Source organism: Salarias fasciatus, chromosome 17 (genome assembly GCF_902148845.1).
Source record: "Salarias fasciatus chromosome 17, fSalaFa1.1, whole genome shotgun sequence".
NCBI lineage: Eukaryota > Metazoa > Chordata > Actinopteri > Blenniiformes > Blenniidae > Salarias > Salarias fasciatus.
The window spans coordinates 17,082,943-17,103,105 of NC_043761.1; the positions used below are offsets into that span (position 1 = coordinate 17,082,943).

The 20,163-nt window shown below is 53.4% G+C and overlaps 1 protein-coding gene across 1 annotated transcript in view; it reads right to left on the reverse strand.

The window, feature by feature from the left end:
- Window positions 1-527: 527 nt before the first annotated feature.
- The window catches only part of dennd5b (DENN/MADD domain containing 5B), a 34,207-nt gene continuing 14,571 nt past the window's right edge, over window positions 528-20,163 (reverse strand). Inside the window, 20 exon segments of the mRNA XM_030113908.1 lie at window positions 528-2,662; window positions 2,739-2,865; window positions 2,951-3,033; window positions 3,103-3,296; window positions 3,384-3,502; window positions 6,519-6,664; window positions 6,736-6,857; window positions 7,011-7,139; window positions 7,927-8,008; window positions 8,246-8,330; window positions 8,451-8,603; window positions 9,706-9,837; window positions 10,699-10,812; window positions 11,038-11,128; window positions 11,230-11,377; window positions 12,148-12,379; window positions 12,477-12,941; window positions 12,943-13,065; window positions 14,931-15,118; window positions 17,705-18,386. Of these exon segments, the coding sequence (XP_029969768.1) occupies window positions 2,307-2,662; window positions 2,739-2,865; window positions 2,951-3,033; window positions 3,103-3,296; window positions 3,384-3,502; window positions 6,519-6,664; window positions 6,736-6,857; window positions 7,011-7,139; window positions 7,927-8,008; window positions 8,246-8,330; window positions 8,451-8,603; window positions 9,706-9,837; window positions 10,699-10,812; window positions 11,038-11,128; window positions 11,230-11,377; window positions 12,148-12,379; window positions 12,477-12,941; window positions 12,943-13,065; window positions 14,931-15,118; window positions 17,705-18,386 (3,771 nt within the window). The 3' untranslated portion in view covers window positions 528-2,306.

Here is a 20,163-nt window from a genome sequence, read left to right on the forward strand (position 1 = left end):
CAGTTTAAAGTTCAGTAACCATGATAAAAGCATTTGCTGAATTGCGAAATATTTTGCAGGAATGTTTCTATTATGTAGATCTTGAAGCATCACGAAAAAATAACTATGAAATTCAATATTAACAAACTGCTTAACTTATGTTAAAAGTACATCAAGAAAATACCATTTTTAAAACATTTTTTCCTAATGCTTTCATTTCCATAGAAAACACGAGTTTTCTATATATCCTTTTTGAAATAATTTTTTTTAACATCTCTATTGAGCATTTTGTAATAACTTGTGTTCTTATTTTTAAGAAAATGCAAAAATTTGGTTTTAAGTGTTGTAAATCATCCAAATAGGTGCTTTAACTAGAAAAAGGATCAAATCATCAGAGCAGCATGAGGCTTGAAGCTCAAATGAATTTATTCTAATGGAGAACAAACGTTCACTAGACGGAAACAAGAACTCCACTGATGAAGTTAAGCTGACACAATATAAACACATGCAGCAGTCCGCATTATAATAAACAACTGCCAAAGACGATGCAAAGGGGAAAAGTTACACACAGGATGTTTTTTATTGAAACAGACATAATAAATATGAGAACAGAGCCGTCCGTCCAACAACGGATTCAAACTACACAGAAGTCCCTCCAGTCCAGTGTGCACGAGCAGTGGAGCAGTGGATCGTCCTGCACATGAGGGAACAGTGGGTCCGTCTCCAGTTCCTCCACAGAGACTCATAAAAAAATAAATTAATACAAGGAATCAGGACTTTCAAAGTAAAAGTCCTGGGTTAGAGGACTGGGTGCTGGCAGCAGAGGGAGGAGGAGGCTCTGCAGTTCTGGCTGCTTCAGCATGCAGGAATGACAGTATTTACACCAGGAAGGAGGCCGGGCCACAGCAGAGAAACCTCCTCTTCAAAATAAAATACACCCAACATGACCCTGCTGGATTCACAGAACCTGAAGATTTAACAGGAAAATTCCACTTTAATACTAGAATTTCTTCTTTTTAAGTCCAGAAATTCAATGTGATGATTAAAAAAGGGACAAGCAGAGCTAAAAATAAAAACCGTCCTAGAATCAGGTTTACATTAATCCACGATGGGAAACAGAGGATCAGTCTCACTGCACAGCAAGATGAACGACTGGGAAAGTTTCAGAGAAACATTCAGTAGAATGTTAATCCTTCACTCTCTCATAAACTAATGACCACAGTTACAAAGCTCCTTATTCAGAGACAACATGTTCACACTATCATCCTGTTTTAGCTGAGACTTCACAGAACTGAGCATCAAAACAGGAACCAGAGGCTTCAGGCTCTCAGCAAACCTTCAAAATAAGAGTATTCAACATTAGAACGGATCCAAACTGAAATGTCTTGTTTTCCAGCACTGCAGGCTGTTTTCTCTGTTTTCTGTTTTTGGAACATAAAGCCAAGCTGGGCTTCAGAAATGGAGCTTTAATAAAATAAACGTTGATTGGAGTAGTTCCAGTTTCATCCTCTGGGTGGCGTCAGTGAGTCACTGTAACCATGATGGACAGACTGAGTTTAGTTTTCAGCTCTGTTGTAAGAAAGAAAAATAAAATTTAAAAAAGTAAAACAAAACAAAATTAAATTAATTAAAATAAAATGAAACAAAATAATATTTCATTAAAAAAAAAAAAATAAAACCACGAAATAAGATAAAGTGGTGAAACTGGGTGCCTGTTCCCAGACTGTCTTCTGATTCCTGAGCGGCTCGTCCTACCAGGCTCTGAACAGGTGGCAGCCATGACACCTCTGGTGTGTGTGTGTGTGTGTGTGTGTGTGTGTGTGTGTGTGTGTGTGTGTAGATCAGTGAAGGTAAAGCAGGTTTGCGTGGGTCAGTGTGAGGGTCTCCAGTGTCTCGGTGGTTCAGTGTGTCTTTGGTGTCTCTTCATGTCCAGCTTGTGTGTGTGTGTGTGTGTGTGTGTGTGTGTGTGTGTGTGTGTGGTGTCCCTCCACAGTGGTTTGTTCCTCGGACTTGTGCTTGTTTGTCCTGCAGTTGAGTCTAAAGTAACAGTTTCCAGTCGTGAATCGAACCGCCTGGTCCTCCTGCTGGCCCCGCCCCTCCTGCTGGCCCCGCCCCCTCCTGCTGGCCCCGCCCCCTCCTGCCGGCCCCTCCTCCCTCCACACTAAAACATGCTGGCTAATGCTAACGCTAGCTGGGCTGAGGGGTTGGAGGTTCTACGCCAGGCGGAGGGGAGGAGTCGATCTAGAGGTAGCTACTGACAGAGGGCCGGGCGCCGCTGGGCGCCGCCCCGCTGGTCCCAGCGGGTTCACCCCGCCTGGGGTCGGAGGTCAGAGGTCGATCCCTTTGACCAGCGAGGCCTCCAGGGTGACGGGGAAGTCGTGCAGCGTCTCCAGGACCTCGGCCAGCGCGGCGACGGCGGCCGGGTCTCGGAGCAGCGCGGCGTCCTCGTACATGCGGGGCGCGGCGGGGCAGCCGGCCAGCAGGGGGAGCCAGCGGGCCAGCAGCCGGTCCCGGGCTCCGAGGCACGCCAGCAGCTGGAACTTCCCGTCCTTCCCGATGCTCCGGCTGCTGGAGTTGATGGCGTCGACGTACCGGCAGAGCGACCGGCGGGGCGGCGGCGGCTCCGGGGGCGGGGTTTGGGGCGGGGCCTCGCCGGGCTCCTGGAGCTCCGCCACGACGCGCTCTGTGGAGACAGACGCAGACAGGAAGTGACGCGGCGAGCGCCGGACGCGCCGCGGACGCCCCGGCGCCACACTCACCCACGAAGTCCCAGACGAAGACCGGCTTCTGGAACAGCCGCGCCGACCGGAAGCCGTGGTGAAAGAACTGGTCCAGGGCCCAGACCAGGCCGCTCTCCCCGCACAGCAGGGCCGTCAGGCTGCCTCTCTGGGGGGGGGGGGGGGGCAGGAGTGAGAGGAGGACTGACGGAAACACTCTCCAGAGGGTGTGGCTAAAGCCGTGGCTCTCTGACCTCCTTCTCCGGCTTGTGGAAGTGCTTGATGATGGTGTTGACCGCCTCTCCGACGGCGCCCTGGATCTGCGCCGCCGTCGGTTCTGAGGAGGAAACCGCCGAGTCAGCGCTCCGCTAGAACCAATCCATGAACACTCTGATCGGGTACTGACTGGATCCCCGGGCGGACATGGAGGTGACGCTGCCGCGCCGGGTCAGGGAGGGGGACCTCTGCGGCGGGGGGGTCCGGCAGCCCCGGCCGCCGCCGCCGTCCTCCTCCGGGCCGCACGCCACCGGCTCGCCGATCAGGACGCGCTCCAGGCTGCCGTCGTCCACGCCCTTCCCCAGCCAGCGGCCGCACGGGAACCTGCGGGGGGCCGCCGCCGTGAGTGACCCCGGGGGGCCGGGCCGGCGGGGGATCGAACAGAGGGCCGGGCCCCGGGGCCGCGCTCACCTGTACGTGTGTCCGGTGATCTCGTTCCGCACCAGGACGCAGTCCACCAGCCACTTGGCCAGCAGGCCGGCGTTATCGTGGCCCAGCTGCACCGTGGTCAGCCGACCCAGGTTCTGACACTGAGAGAGAGAGAGAGAGAGAGAGAGAGGGGGGGGGGGGAGGGGGAGACGGGGAGAGAGAGAGACAGGGGGGGGGGGGGGAGAGGGGGAGAGAGAGACCGAGAGAGACGGGGAGAGAGAGACACAGAGAGGGGGGGGGGAGAGGGGGAGAGAAGGAGAGAGAGAGAGAGGGGGGGGGGAGAGAGAGAGAGGGGAGAGAGAGAGACAGAGAGAGACGGGGGAGAGAGAGAGACAGAGAGAGGGGGGGGGAGAGAGGGGGAGAGAGAGAGAGACAGAGAGAGAGGGGGGGGAGAGACAGAAAGAGAGAGCGAGAGAGAGACCATGGTCAGGATGAGCGGCTGACAAGGGTCTGATTAGAAACTGACTCAATGATCGGGGGTACAGAGGGGTGATATGGGGGTACAGAGGGGTGATATGGGGTACAGAGGGGTGATATGGGGGTACAGAGGGGTGATATGGGGTACAGAGGGGTGATATGGGGGTACAGAGGGGTGATATGGGGTACAGAGGGGTGATATGGGGTACAGAGGGGGTGATATGGGGTACAGAGGGGGTGATATGTGGGTACAGACGGGTGATATGGGGGTACAGAGGGGTGATATGTGGGTACAGAGGGGTGATATGGGGTACAGAGGGGTGATATGGGGTACAGAGGGGGTGATATGTGGGTACAGACGGGTGATATGGGGGTACAGAGGGGTGATATGTGGGTACAGAGGAGTGATATGGGGTACAGAGGGGTGATATGGGGTACAGAGGGGGTGATATGTGGGTACAGAGGGGTGATATGGGGGTACAGAGGGGTGATATGGGGGTACAGAGGGGTGATATGGGGTACAGAGGGGTGATATGGGGGTACAGAGGGGTGATATGGGGTACAGAGGGGGTGATATGTGGGTACAGACGGGTGATATGGGGGTACAGAGGGGTGATATGTGGGTACAGAGGGGTGATATGGGGTACAGAGGGGTGATATGGGGTACAGAGGGGTGATATGGGGGTACAGAGGGGTGATATGGGGGTACAGAGGGGTGATATGGGGTACAGAGGGGTGATATGGGGGTACAGAGGGGTGATATGGGGTACAGAGGGGTGATATGGGGGTACAGAGGGGTGATATGGGGTACAGAGGGGTGATATGGGGTACAGAGGGGTGATATGTGGGTACAGAGGGGTGATATGGGGTACAGAGGGGTGATATGGGGTACAGAGGGGTGATATGGGGTACAGAGGGGTGATATGGGGTACAGAGGGGGTGATATGTGGGTACAGAGGGGTGATATGGGGTACAGAGGGGTGATATGGGGGTACAGAGGGGTGATATGGGGGTACAGAGGGGTGATATGGGGTACAGAGGGGTGATATGGGGGTACAGAGGGGTGATATGGGGTACAGAGGGGTGATATGGGGGTACAGAGGGGTGATATGGGGTACAGAGGGGTGAGGGGTGATATGGGGGTACAGAGGGGTGATATGGGGGTACAGAGGGTGATATGGGGGTACAGAGGGGTGATATGGGGTACAGAGGGGTGATATGGGGGTACAGAGGGGTGATATGGGGTACAGAGGGGTGATATGGGGGTACAGAGGGGTGATATGGGGTACAGAGGGGTGATATGGGGTACAGAGGGGGTGATATGTGGGTACAGAGGGGTGATATGGGGGTACAGAGGGGTGATATGGGGGTACAGATCGGTGATATGGGGTACAGAGGGGGTGATATGGGGGTACAGAGGGGTGATATGGGGGTACAGATTGGTGATATGGGGTACAGAGGGGTGATATGGGGGTACAGAGGGGTGATATGGGGTACAGAGGGGGTGATATGGGGTACAGAGGGGTGATATGGGGGTACAGAGGGGTGATATGTGGGTACAGAGGGGTGATATGGGGTACAGAGGGGTGATATGGGGGTACAGAGGGGTGATATGGGGGTACAGAGGGGTGATATGGGGGTACAGAGGGGTGATATGGGGTACAGAGGGAGTGATATGGGCGTACAGAGGGAGTGATATGGGGTACAGAGGGAGTGATATGGGGTCTACAGAGGGGTGATATCGGGTACAGAGGGAGTGATATGGGCGTACAGAGGGAGTGATATGGGGTACAGAGGGAGTGATGGGGCTTCATCCAACCTGAAACATGGCGGAGACGTGTGTGTGAGGCCTGAATGCAGACTGAGGGAGAACGAGACATTTAATGAGACACAAGGAGCGGACGAGAAAACAGGAAGGACACAGAAACAAACAACAACATGCAGCATGCAGACGTGCAGAGTGTGAGTGTGTGTGTGTGTGTGTGTGTGTGTGTGTGTGTGTGTGTGTGTGTGTGTGTGGAGTAAGACAAAAGAAGTCAGTGTGTGAAGAACCATTTCTGCCTGAATGTTGTTTGATGATGTTGGACACGAGAATTTTAACTCATCACTGCAGTAAACACACAGTTCCACTTCTGAGCACTGGGTGGCAGCAGTGAGCCTCTGGAATCTCTCCAGGCAGGATAATTCAGATTCATTCAGGGTTTTAAAACTCCTCTGAAGTTTAAACTTGTTTTATTTCAGAGCTGTGTGCAGCTGGCTCTTAAAGGGAAGGACGACACTGGAGCGCTTTGTTTGGAAAACTGGAAGACTTTTACTGGACATTTAATTCTACCGATTTATTCTGTGAGAATAAAGGTTTTTAACCTGCAACTGAGGTTTTATATTGTTCAGTGTGGACTTTCCATGAGGAGAAGATGTTTTACAGTTTTATATCTTATATTTCTTTGCTCATCAGCTTTTTTCAGATCTCATTTCAGAAGCTTCCTGGTTGCTCCTTCAGTATATTTCTGAATATAAAAAGTCAACGGCAGCTGTGCAGCAGTGAGAACTCTCTAAATGTCGCAGCAAAGATTTACTTTTTACACTTTAAACTTCAAATCAAACTTTCCACCCCAAAGCAGTGTAAAAACTTTAGGAAACTCAACATGTTTTCAGTGTGAGCCAGCACTCCACCCTGAGGGTCAAAGGTCATGCACTCACGTCGAAGGCCATCTCCAGGACGTTCTTGGGGATCTGCATGATGCCCGAGTCGCCCAGCTCCCCCGACACACACACCCAGGGGTTGGAGGTGGTCATGGCGTTGCTCAGCTTCTTGATGGGGATGATGACCACCCTGTAGGGGACCACTGCGGGGCAGAGAGCCACGCGTTGAACAACAGGACGGCTCCGGCCGGGACAGGGCGGCGGGTGAACTCACTGATGGTGGTGAAGACGCTGGTGAAGCAGAAGTAGTCGACGGCGTTGAGGGACAGCAGGTGGAAGAGGAACTGCTCCTTCTCCTCCTCGCAGCGCAGGAAGGCGTAGCGCTTATACAGCTTCCTGCAGACAGGGGGCAGCGCAGGCGCCGCAGCACAACGTCTGTTAGAATGACTGGAACTACAACATTTCCCTCTGAGAGACTGAAGCAGCTGCAGAAACCCAGAGCAGCGCTGCAGGGCGGGCGGCGGGCGGCGGGCGGCGCTCCGGGCTCACCTGGTCAGGCCCGGCCTGGTCAGCAGCTGCTTGAGGTGCTGCGACAGCAGCTTCTTCTCCAGGGACAGGCGGATCCAGGCCCGGGCCCGGCCCACGTCCGTCTTGATCACCGACATGTTCTGGATGTGTCTGCAGAGGAGAGCAGAGCAGAGGGCACGGTGGGAAGGATGGAAGGATGGATGGATAGATGATGGATGGGTGGATGATGGGTGGAGGATGGGAGGATGGATGGATGAATGATGGATGGATGGATGGGTGGAGGGATGGATGATGGATGGATGGATGGATGGATGATGGATGGATCGGCCGAAATGAGCTTCCTCCATAGGGGGGCTGGGCGCTCCCTTAGAGATAGGGGGAGGAGCTCAGTCACCAGGGAGGAGCTCGGAGTAGAGCCGCTACTCCTCCACATCGAGAGGAACCAGCTGAGGTGGCTCGGACATCTGTTTAGGATCCCTCCTGGACGCCTCCCTGGGGAGGAGTTCCGGGCATGTCCCACTGGGAGGAGACCCCGGGGAAGACCCAGGACACGCTGGAGAGACTATGTCTCTCGGCTGGCCTGGGAACGCCTTGGGATCCTCCCAGAGGAGCTGGAGGAAGTGTCTGGGGACAGGGAAGTCTGGGCATCCCTGCTGAGACTGCTGCCCCCGCGACCCAGCCCCGGGTGGATGGATGGATGGGTGGAGGGATGTATGGATGGATGGATGGATGAATGATGGATGGATGGATGGATGGATGATGGATGGAGGGATGGATGGATGGGTGGATGGATGGGTGGATGACGGGTGGAGGATGGGAGGATGGATAGATGGATGGGTGGAGGATGGATGGATGGATGGATGGATGGATGGATGGATGGATGGATGGATGGATGGGTGGGTGGAGGATGATGGGTGGAGGATGGGAGGATGTGTACCTCATGTCCTGCAGCAGAGACACTCTCAGGAAAGGCATTGCTACGGAGCAGTCTGACTTCCTCCTCTCAGGAACCTGAGACACTGTGGAAGAAACGTTGGAGACAATTGAGAAATGTTGCAGAGTTTAGAGTGTGTGTGTGTGTGTGTGTGTTCTTCTCTCAAACACACAACTGTCACACTTTATACACAGATCAAGGATCCTAGTGCCTTCCTATAGAAAACACCCCCACACTGCGCCGGCTGACTGGCTGAGCCAGGGCTAGTCGTTGAGCAGATTGATCTTTTCACCACTTCCTGGTTGTGTGTTGTGTGTTTGACCTGGCGACTGCTGCTGCTGCTGCTGCTCCAGCTTCTCCAGGCGGGCCTGGTAGTGCAGGAGGTGGGACCAGAGGGCCGACTTCCCCTGACGGGTCAGAGAGTGAAGAGGTTATGAGCAGTGATGATACATGGAGATGGATTCAGCCTCGCCCCGCCCTGCCCGCTTCGCCCCGCCCACCCCACCCTGCCCCGCCCCAGTCCTGACCTGCTTGACCTGCAGGCCGTGGCTCCAGATGCGCTCCAGCAGGTCACACAGGCTGGCGATCAGCGTGTTCTCCTCCAGGCCGGTGATGGTGGCCTCGCCGTGGCCCAGCTCCACCGCCTCCCGGCCCATCTTCTCCACCAGCATGCGCTTCGTCTGGACGCACAGGGGTGGAGGGGGGAGGGTGAGGCGGCGCGCGACGGGGGAGCTAGCTACAGGACGCTAACGGGCTAATGCTGAGGCGGTAAACAGGAGTTTACTGAAACAGCAACATCGATACAAATCAAACCCTCTGCAAAAGTAAGAAATGAATAAATGGAATTCTACTTTTTTTTTTTTTAGAAGACGAAACCATCATGAGGTCCTGAAGCTTTAGCCGCCCTGCTTCCTGCCTGTTTGCACTTTTTTTTTTTTACAAAAAAAAGAAAAGCAGGATCCTGAAAGGCAGCAATAAATAAATTAAAACTAATTAATCACAACTCTGACCACAATTAATTGTGATTTATTGCATCATTTGTGAACTTCAAATCAACACACAAAATCACCAGTTTACTGCAGGAAACTGTCTTTATCTGAATCTTCTAACTGAAGTGGAGCAGTGTCTCATCAGGAAACACTGATGTGGGATTTGAACCATCCAACGTTTTGCAGGTGAATGCATTTTCATTAATAATGTTCACAACTGATCGTTTTGAATGTAATGAAGCTGATAACGTCCTAAAATACTGAAAGATCGTCTTCAATCAGAACAGCACGTGACGAAATTCAAACTTTTCTCTGTTCCTGGATTTAAAGTGTTTTCAGGAGAACATTACTTTTGATCTTCATACTTTTAGCTTTTAATATCAGGACCATAAAACCTTTTTATTTTTTCATTATTCTCCTCAGTATTTCATGTAAAATAACACATATGACTGCTGCCACGCTCTGGTTGAACCTCACCATAAAAACGCCTCATGATGAGTTAATTCAGAGCTTTGGGTTTGAAATATTAGTTTGGATTAAATCGATAATTGTATTTATTAATTTATCTGACAAAACCTTTAGAAATACAAGCACATTTCTGTCATTTAGCTCCTTTATTCATCCAATTAGATTTTAAGAATTGTGATAATGTAAAAGCTTCACCCAAAAATCAGACACATCAGACACAAAAGCAAAGTTTGAACATCAGAATGATCACATCATTGATCTGTCAGCTGGAGCAGAAAATGGGCTTGATGCTGCTAAACTCGGTCTCCAGGAATCTGCTCCTCACCTTCATGCGGCACTCCTTCAGCAGCCCCTCCACGAACTTCCAGTTGGTCTGGGCGATGACGGCGGGCGACAGGTCGGACAGCTTGGGCTGCCGGACGCTCTTCCCCAGGCCGCGGGCCTCCTGCATGTATTTCTGGGGAGAAAAAGATTAAAATAAAGCTTTGCTACCGGCTGAGAGGACGTGGATTTACGGTCATCGATGGAGGAGGGGGAGGAGCCCATGATGAGTGTGGTTACAGGGCGTTTATAATTCAGAACTGGTTTATTTTGAATTAAGTAATTCAGAATTATATTCATGAGCTTGGTGTTTACACGGGAAAAAGTCCTCTCTCGCGCCTGAGTCTGTGAAGCGTTCTGATTGGACGGGCCGACCGTGACGTACTGACGACTCCCGGAAGTAAACAGTTTTCTTGTCTTTCTTTCTCAAATAACTTTTGACGCTGCAGCTTTGAAAATATCCGCGTTGTTAAGCGCCCGACGATCCGCTCGTTTCATTACTTCCAATTCTTCTAAAACTGCCGTTAAATAAATCGTCTCCAGTCGAGTCGAACCGCTAACCGTGGGCCGCCATCTTGGAAATCTGCGTCATCACGACGGAGCATGCGCAGAAAGAGCAGAATGAAGTCGCGCCCAATTAGCATATAATTCTGCTTTGAGTTCAGTTTCATGCATTTACAAGGTCATTTTAGGCTTTATTTGGATTTTTAGAGGAATAAAAAGTCCCATGTAAACACACGGAAAATAAAGCACTGCTGCAATTTCAAAAATTAATTTAATTTCAACCGATGTCTGTGAATTCTGCGTTACTCGGTTGAATTTAAATTAACTGCTGTAATTCTTTGAGTTTTTTAAGAGTGAAAGCAGGGCAGTGATCAAGTCCTCATTAAAACCAGGTGATCTTCACACTGTGTGTGTGTGTGTGTGTGTGTGTGTGTGTGTGTGTGTGTGTGTGTTGGGCGATCAGTCTGCAGGCGCATGCAGCTCCTGCACCTACCAGACAGGACGCGGAGGCGGACTTTTTGGGGGGCCTGACAGGCGGGGGGGACGTATCGTCCCACTCCCAGAATGCCATGGAGTTCTGCAGGACCTGGCAGCCCTCCACCTGCTGCTGGAGGAGGAGGTGGAGGAGGAAGAGGAGGGCGATCCGTGCACGAGGAAGATGATGGAGGAGGAAAAAAAAGAGACGGCAGCATGCACATGAAGAGCGAACACAGCGGATGGAGACGAGAACTCAGGAAGAAGAGGAAGAGCAGATGAAGAAGGGCATGAGATGGTGGGAGGGCGGGGGAGAAGGGGGCGGAGTCGGGGGCGGGGTCGGGGGCGGGGTTCCTACCTCCTTCAGGTCGTTGTCCAGGCTCAGGTGCTCCGTCTGCTGCCGGTGGCGGTCTTTCCTCCGCTGGGCGGTCGCCGTCCTGTGAGACCACCTGCAGACCAGAAGGGCGGTCGGCCATCATGGAGATGAGTGTGTGTGTGTGTGTGTGTGTGTGTGTGTGTGTGTGTGTGTGTGTGTTGGAGGAGGACTCACTTGTTGCTGGGCCCCGTGTTGAGCACGTCGGCCTGCAGCCGGGGGAAGAAGCCCTGCTGGTAGCGGCCCTGGCCGATCTTCATGTCTAGCAGGTGGGGGAGGATGGCGGTGTGGTCAATCTTCATCAGCCGCTGCTCCACCGCCTGGGCTGCAGGTAGAGGTCAGAAGGTCACACGTGCTCAGCGGAGGGGGGGGGGCGGGGGGGGGGCTATTGTCCTGTCAGATCCACTTCTCCACCTCTCCGGCTTTTGGCTTGGCAATGAGGGGCGGCGAGCCGGAGCACCGGAGCGAGTCGCCACTGGAAGGCCGGGTAATTGACGGGTGCAAGCTCCATGAGCTCCACTGGCGCCCGGCAGCGGGTCAAGGCGCTGACAGATTTCATGCGCCGAGCCTCACTGATGATCCAAATAACCAACCTCAAACCTCAAACCGTGTGATTGTTTTGAAGAGTGCAGGTGAAAATTGGCGTCCTGCTGTTTCACCGAGTGTTTCATATGGACTATACTGCCTCATCCTGTTCCCGGCAGCGGGTCTGGAGCTGTACGTAGACTTTTCTGTTGTTTTCTTTCTCTTGTTCTGTTTTCTAACGGGCCCCTTAGGGGTAAATAACGACATTTCTTCAATTAAAAAGCTTCACGAAGGTGAACTTCTGAGGAAAGACGAGGTGAGGAAACCACCAGAGCAGAGAGGAAAGAGTTGAGCTGGTGTCAGAGAGATGGAGGAGGAGGAGGAGGAGGAAGAGGAGGAGGAGGAGGAAGAGGAAGAGGAAGAGGAAGAGGAAGAGGAAGAGGAAGAGGAAGAGGAAGAGGAGTAGGAGGAGGAGGAGGAGGAGTGTTTGTGTTTGAGTACAGCTCGGCTAATGGACTCCTGACACGATGCCAGGACCGTCACACTGGTGCAGACGGGGGCGGAGCTTACCGGCCTCCTTCAGGTTGGAGCAGCGCTGGTAGGTGGAGGACCGGTGGCTCGGCGCCCGGACGTTGTAGAGACGCGCCTTGTCGATGCGGGCGTCGAAGACGTGCAGCAGCGGCTCCTTCTCCTCCCACTGGGACATGATCTTGTTGTCGATGAAGGTGGCGAACATCTGGGTCTCGATGAAGTGGGACAGGAAGGGGAGGTAGGGCTCCGGCTGGTCCGACAGGAAGGACGCCTGAAGGGGACAGGAAGTGACAGGTTTCAGGATGGATCCAGGGACCCGGTCCTCTGGTCTTGAGCTGACTTCCTGTCCGGTGCCACCCGGACCTGACCTTGTCGAAGTTGTGCATCTGCTCGCGGTTGTTGAGCCAGGACTCCAGGTCGTTGGCGCTCTGGATGACGAAGGCCTCGTAGTCGGCGAACATGGTGGCGAAGCGGCTGGCGAACACCTCCCTCAGCTGGACGTTGAGCTTGGCGTTCCTCAGCTCGTCCTCCTCCACCGCCGCCGCCGGGCGCCCGGCCGGGCCCTCGGGTCCGTGCGCCGTGACCCCGGCCCGCAGGGCGTCCACGCGCGCCACCGTCACGCCGGTGCGCCGGGTGAGCGCCTGCAGCCTCTCCAGGGTGGCGTTCCCCTGCAGCAGCTCCAGCACCGCCAGCTCCTCCCCCGCCAGGTTGCCGTTGCGGCCGTCGTCCTCCAGCTGGCGCAGCGCCACGGCGGCGCGGCGCTCCCGGCCCGGGGTGGACGGGGCGCTGCCCGGGCCGGGGCGGGTCCGCGGGGGGGGCGCCAGGCGCGGCGGAGACGCCGAAGCTCAGCAGCACGTCGCTCAGCTCCCGGATCAGCTCCGGCTTGTTGGGGAACTGCGGGAAGTCCTCCGGCAGCTCGATGAAGTGGTTATCAATATCCACGAAGCACAGGTTGGCCTGGACACACACACACACACACCGCCGCGTCACACACTACGCCGCCCTCTTTATTCCAGTACTGATGAAACCCTCAGATGGAGGCCGGGAGGTGCCGGGTCATGACCTTTCCTCAGGTCAACCGAAATCTGCCATAATGGAGTTAGTGTCACACCCACACCGGGGATTAAACCGCAGCCACTCTAATCCCATCCCCACGTGTGTGTGTGTGTGTGTGTGTGTGTGTGTGTGTGTGTGTGTGTGTTCAGGATAATGCCCAGCTGTTGATCTCCAGTGGCCGCAGCTCTGAAAATCAAGTGACAGTCGTAGAAAGACATCAGGAAACAGAACTCCAGCAGTGACGACCTTCAGGTCCCGTTTGTGTAAATCTCGGTCCTGAATGTTTCACATGTACGTCCGTCTGTACGTGGTTTCATGCTGAGGACGGCTGAGTAGAACCCAGAGAACTGTCCAAAGACACTCTGTCAAACTGAAACGGGAATGTAGGCAGAGCCGGAAGCTGGCGAGTCGCAACGCTCCGCTTTGTTAGAGACTTATCTGGATTTAACACATGAACACACACACACACACACACACACACACACACACAGTGGGATCACTCCGGTCTGGATTCTGGATTTGCCTGGAGGTCAGCTTGTGCAGGAGAAGGGAGCCACTGAGACAGAACTCATCCTGAACCACACTCTCTGTGGGACAGACTGCAGGACACCTGTCCAATCAGGAGCTGATCACCAGAGTGCCCATGAGCAAGTCCCGGGTCAGAGCGGGCCACCGACAGCCGGTTGGAGCTGATCAGGTAACATCCATGTGGGAATTAAAATGGATTTCATATCAGAACAAACATCAGAGGAATGGTGTCAGTCGATCGACGCTTCAAGAACAAGAGGTCAAAGGTCAAATGGACGGGTGACTGGAGGAGTGCCAAAAGTTCTACAGCTGACAGTCCTCCGAGGTGGAACCAGGTCCTCATTTCTAGGAAAGGTGCAGACAGCATCTACGCTCGAATCAAACAAGACACGGCAACACCAGCCTGAACCGGGACAACAGGATGTGTTCTGCATGTTCTCCCTGAGCGAGGAGCTTCTCTGTACACAGTCTAACAACATGCATGTGAGCTAAATGACCCTGAAGTGCCTGAAGGGGTGAATGTCAGTTCTGAAGAGCCTGAAGGGGATCCAGCCGTACAGGAGATGGACAGAAAACCTTCACTCAGTCCAGAACAAACCAGAACAAACCAGTATAAACCAGAACAGACCAGTATAAACCAGAACAAACCAAAATAAACCAGAACAAGCCAGAACAGACCAGTATAAACCAGAACAAACCAAAATAAACCAGAACAAGCCAGAACAGACCAGTATAAACCAGAACAAACCAAAATAAACCAGAACAGACCAGAACAAGCCAGAACAAACCAGAGCAGACCAGTTCAATAAACCAGAACAGACCAGAACAAGCCAGAACAGACCAGAATAAACCAGAACAAGCCAGAACAAGTCAGAACAAACCAGTATAAACCAGAAAAGACCAGCTCACGGTCACGGCTAATGAGGAAACTCTGGGAGGAATCCGTCTCAGCGGAGCTTCCCTGCTGGGGCCACTCACACTTCCTCCTGACTGAAGCTCAGCTGGATGTCTTCCTGCTGGTGTTGGAAACAGAGAGGTGATTTATTTTGAAATTCCTCTGACTGTGACCAGGAGCCTGCTGGTCTGCCTTACTGTGTGTGTCCTTGATCAAGGACACATCCTACAGGGCAGTAATGAAGACTTTGACACATGTGAGGAAAACTTCCAGCCATCGCTCGGGGCCCAGACGGGCTCCCTGTGGTTTCCCAACGGTTTAAGGCTTTTGAAGACGGCCGTACCTCCTGGGGGAGCTCCAGCTTGGAGCGGTCCGTCCCGTCTTTGGACTGCAGGCCCATCAGGTAGGGGACGGGGGCGTCCAGGAAGTGCAGCAGCGAGGCCGGCAGGATGGGCACGTAGACGTGCTGCCACTGGAAGGGGAAGAGCAGCGTGGTGATGCCCTCCGCCACCGTCATGAGCCGCTGGTAGTCTGGGGAGCGGGCGGAGACGGGACCGTCAGCACCAGAAGTGGAGCGTTTTACCAAAATAAAAGCAGGATGCATCCATCCTGGATTCCTCTTTAGCCATACAGTGAGGGTTTACTGCACGTTTCAGAGGCGGAGCAGAGCAGGAAGCAGTAAGAGGTTTATGAAACACATAAATAAATACATATATATAGAGGGATTGAGAAGATGTGCAGGTGGGCCTTTAATCAAAAGATGAAAAATTCAATCTGAGAGAGTCTGGCTTCAAATCAAGAGGAATTATTTTCTGATGGATTCTTTTCAATCGCATTTCCCCGTGTGTGTGTGTGTGTGTGTGTGTGTGTGTTCCAGCACAGATTAAGGCCAGTGGTTGCACACTGGGATCAGTCTGGAGTCCAGCAGCAGCTGCACGACCTCGAGGAAATAAAAAAAAAGAAAAAAGAGTGTGTGTTCCATCCATTCTGCGGCTCTCCGCCTCCTGCTGTCGCCTCCTTTCACTCCGTCAGCAGCACTTTCCCTCCACACACATTGTTCCACCTCCGGCTGCACTCACCGCCATTCACCGCCGCCCAGGGAACAATGAGCAGCTGCCCTGCTCGCTCACCTCAGAAGGGTGTGTGTGTGTGTGTGTGTGTGTGTGTGTGTGTGTGTGTGTCACCACAAACACAGTGGGATAAAAGAACCAAACACATCTGTCCAGGGAGCAGAAGGCCTGATGATATGGATCAACAGAGGGCACAGGATGGACAACGACTCCATACACCACCTGGTGGCTCAAAGCGGTAATACAGGACTCAACCAGCTAGGAGCAGGAGACGCTGAAGTGTTTTTTTAATCATGATATTCTGGGTGTTTCTGGCTGCTTTTTGACCTTTGAAACCTTGAACATGGATGTTGAAATAACCCGTTTGTCCTGCAGAGCGCCGGCTGCTGGAACACGCAGCGATGCTTGTTGTGACAGGAGATCACGCTCAGCGAGAGAGTGAAATCCACACAACGGTTACACAACTTTCACACACAGAGGGATGTTAAACACGAGATCAGGTCACGGAGAAATCAGCCAGTTCTTCAAACACCCAGCAGCAGTCACTCCATGAACACAAGATTCTAGGAAATGGTATAGTAAACAGGCTTCTGAGCTGTACTGTGTGTGTGTGTGATTGTGTGTTTGTGTGTGTGTGTGTGTGGGGATGACGACAACAAAGGGACAAGCTGGGACACGTGGATCTGCAGCATCGGGGACGGAGAGAGAGCGACGGTTCAGTCTGTCGGGCGGAGAAAGGAGGTCAGCAGGTAGGAGTGAAGCAACACTCCGGGTTCTTCCCTCCAGTTCCCTGAACACACACGATTGGTTCAGATCCGCCTCCTGAGCAGGTCTGGGTTCTCTGGGATTACGGGCATTACTGGACTCTTTAGTTCCCACATCACACTGCACCGGGGGGAAACTCAGTCCAGGACAAACCGAGATCCTCTCAGAGGGAAACGACAGAGCCTGAAGCTGAACCAGGCTCTGAATCTGGACCTGAACAGACCAGATTCTGACAACAGCCACTTTATGTTCGATCTGATGCTTTGATCCGTCAGTCTGAGTGACGGAGACGTGTGAAGGAAGCAGCTCAGCTCATTAACCCCCGCCCCCCAGACACGTCGGAGCTCCGGGGGCCGTCGGGGCTCCCCTTTGAAACACCGGCGCTCGCACAGGGGTGGGGTATTTACGTCTGCAGCGAGGCGATTGGCTGAATTAAACAGCCAGGCTCCTGATCAAAGGCTGACGGGGAGGAAAGTGGAGCAGCCACACTCTTTGTTCTGACTCCGCCGACTCCAGACGGAGCCTGCAGTCTCACCAGGAGGTGAAACAGGCGGTGAAAACGTGAAATCAAAAATAAAACTGTGATGAAAACACTGTTTCACCAACCTGAAGGATTCCTGAGAGCTCTGGTTCATACAGGCCTGCAGTGTGGGATCAGGGGTCACGGAGGGGCTGAAGACATGCTGCGACGCTGTTGTTTTGTTTACATGATGAGATTTCGACCTCCTGCGCGCCGCCGAGCCGAGGTTAGCTAGCAGGATGCTCTGACTGATCTGAGCGAACCGGGGTTCCAGAGAGACCGAGAACCGGAGAGGTGATCTGGGTCTGCAGAGCAGCTGAATTATGGATGAAGCAGGAGGATCTGATCACCGCTCCGTTAGCGAGGAGAGCTAAAACCTCCCAGATTCTTCTGAGAGCGTTTCCTCATGACCCACTGGAAACAGGACCAACACACCTGACCCAGTACAGAACACCCTCGATGACAATCGGCCAATCGAAAACATATAAAGAGTATCTATTAAATAAATGATCAGCATAATAGCATATTAGCGTAAGCTCGTTGGCGCTAGCATCATACATGTGAGCTGTGTTGAGTTTTCCAGGATTGTGATTGGCTAGCCTGGCCTCATTCCCCTTGCTACACCGCCCCCTGCAGGCCTGGATGCTCACAGCAGTTTTAAACCAGGTTTTTAATGAAATGTTTGTGAAAATGAAGATTCTTGTTTGAAAATACCCGACTTTGTGTACGTGTGCAGGAGTGTGTGTTCCCAGAGGGCCTCACCCTGCGAGTACAGCAGGATCTGCATCTCCAGCAGGGTGCAGGTGAAGACCTGGACCAGGTTCTCCAGGCCCAGCAGGCAGAAGGCCTCGGCCAGAGGGAAGTCGGCCAGAGGCAGCTCGCCCGGCCCGGGCCTCTGGCACACGATGGGCTCGTACACGCCGTGGAACTTGAGCGAGCGCCCCGGGGCGGGCAGCGGCACCTCGTACAGGACGTTGTGGACGTAGCTCTCCAGGGGGAGCGGCGGCGGCGCCGTGGCCGTCACCGCCCTGTGCAGCTGCGCCAGGAAGTGGCGGCAGGCGTGCATGAAGGGCATGGGCGTGATCAGGCACAGGGCTTTGGACACATACAGCGTGTCCCGGGACGAGTCGTAGCCGCCCGCCGCGCGGGACGACGGGGAGCCGGGGGACTCGGCCTCGTCCGGGCTGCTGGCCAGAGAGTCCATGCTGGACGAGGAGGAGGACGAGGACGAGGACGGCTGGCCGGCGGGGGCGCGCTCGGCGTTGTGCATCTGGTAGAGCGTCTGCATGGCGGCGCAGATCTGCTGGCTGGTCACCTCCTCGTAGAAGGTGTGGACGAAGCCGTAGGTCCGCGAACCGTCCTCCCTGGTGATGATGAAGGAGTGGAAGTGAGGCCGGCGGGGCTCGGCCTGCGTCCTGAAGGACAGGCCTTTAGGCATGCACAGCTGCAGGGAGACGGGGGACAACAGTCAGACAGAGAGAGGGGAGGGACAACGGTCAGAGAGACAACAGTCAGGCGGAGAGAGGAAAAGGACAACAGTCAGACCACAGAGAAACAACAGTCAGAGACACAACAGTCAGACATCAGAGAGACAACAGACAGAGGGACAACAGTCAGACCGCAGAGAAACAACAGTCAGAAATCAGAGAGACAACAGTCAGAAATCAGAGGGACAACAGTCGGACATCAGAGGGACAACAGTCGGACATCAGAGGGACAACAGTCGGAGATCAGAGGGACAACAGTCGGAGATCAGAGGGACAACAGTCGGAGATCAGAGGGACAACAGTCGGACATCGGAGAGACAACAGTCAGAAATCAGAGGGACAACAGTCAGACATCAGAGACGCAACAGTCAGACATCAGAGACACAACAGTCAGACATCAGAGAGACACAACAGTCAGACATCAGAGAGACACAACAGTCAGACATCGGAGGGACAACAGTCAGACATCGGAGGGACAACAGTCAGACATGAGAGGGACAACAGTCAGACATGAGAGGGACAACAGTCAGAAATCAGAGACAACAGTCAGACATCGGAGAGACAACAGTCAGACATCAGAGGGACAACAGTCAGACATCAGAGGGACAACAGTCAGACATCAGAGGGACAACAGTCGGACATCAGAGGGACAACAGTCAGTAATCAGAGGGGCAACAGTCAGACATCAGAGACACAACAGTCAGACATCAGAGAGACACAACAGTCAGACATCGGAGGGACAACAGTCAGACATCGGAGGGACAACAGTCAGACATCGGAGGGACAACAGTCAGAAATCAGAGGGACAACAATCATACATCAGAGACAACAGTCAGACATCGGAGAGACAACAGTCAGACATCAGAGGGACAACAGTCGGACATCAGAGGGACAACAGTCGGACATCAGAGGGACAACAGTCAGTAATCAGAGGGGCAACAATCAGACATCAGAGACACAACAGTCAGACATCAGAGAGACACAACAGTCAGACATCGGAGGGACAACAGTCAGACATGAGAGGGACAACAGTCAGACATGAGAGGGACAACAGTCAGACATCAGAGAGGGACAACAGTCAGACATCGGAGAGACACAACAGTCAGACATTGGAGGGACAACAGTCAGACATCGGAGAGACACAACAGTCAGACATCGGAGAGACACAACAGTCAGACATCGGAGAGACCCAACAGTCAGACATCGGAGAGACAACAGTCAGACATCGGAGGGACAACAGTCAGACATCGGAGGGACAACAGTCAGACATCGGAGAGACACAACAGTCAGACATCGGAGAGACACAACAGTCAGACATCGGAGGGACAACAGTCAGACATGAGAGGGACAACAGTCAGAAATCAGAGGGACAACAGTCAGAAATCAGAGGGACAACAGTCAGAAATCAGAGACAACAGTCAGACATCGGAGAGACAACAGTCAGACATCAGAGGGACAACAGTCAGACATCAGAGGGACAACAGTCAGACATCAGAGGGACAACAGTCGGACATCAGAGGGACAACAGTCAGTAATCAGAGGGGCAACAGTCAGACATCAGAGACACAACAGTCAGACATCAGAGAGACACAACAGTCAGACATCGGAGGGACAACAGTCAGACATCGGAGGGACAACAGTCAGACATCGGAGGGACAACAGTCAGAAATCAGAGGGACAACAATCATACATCAGAGACAACAGTCAGACATCGGAGAGACAACAGTCAGACAT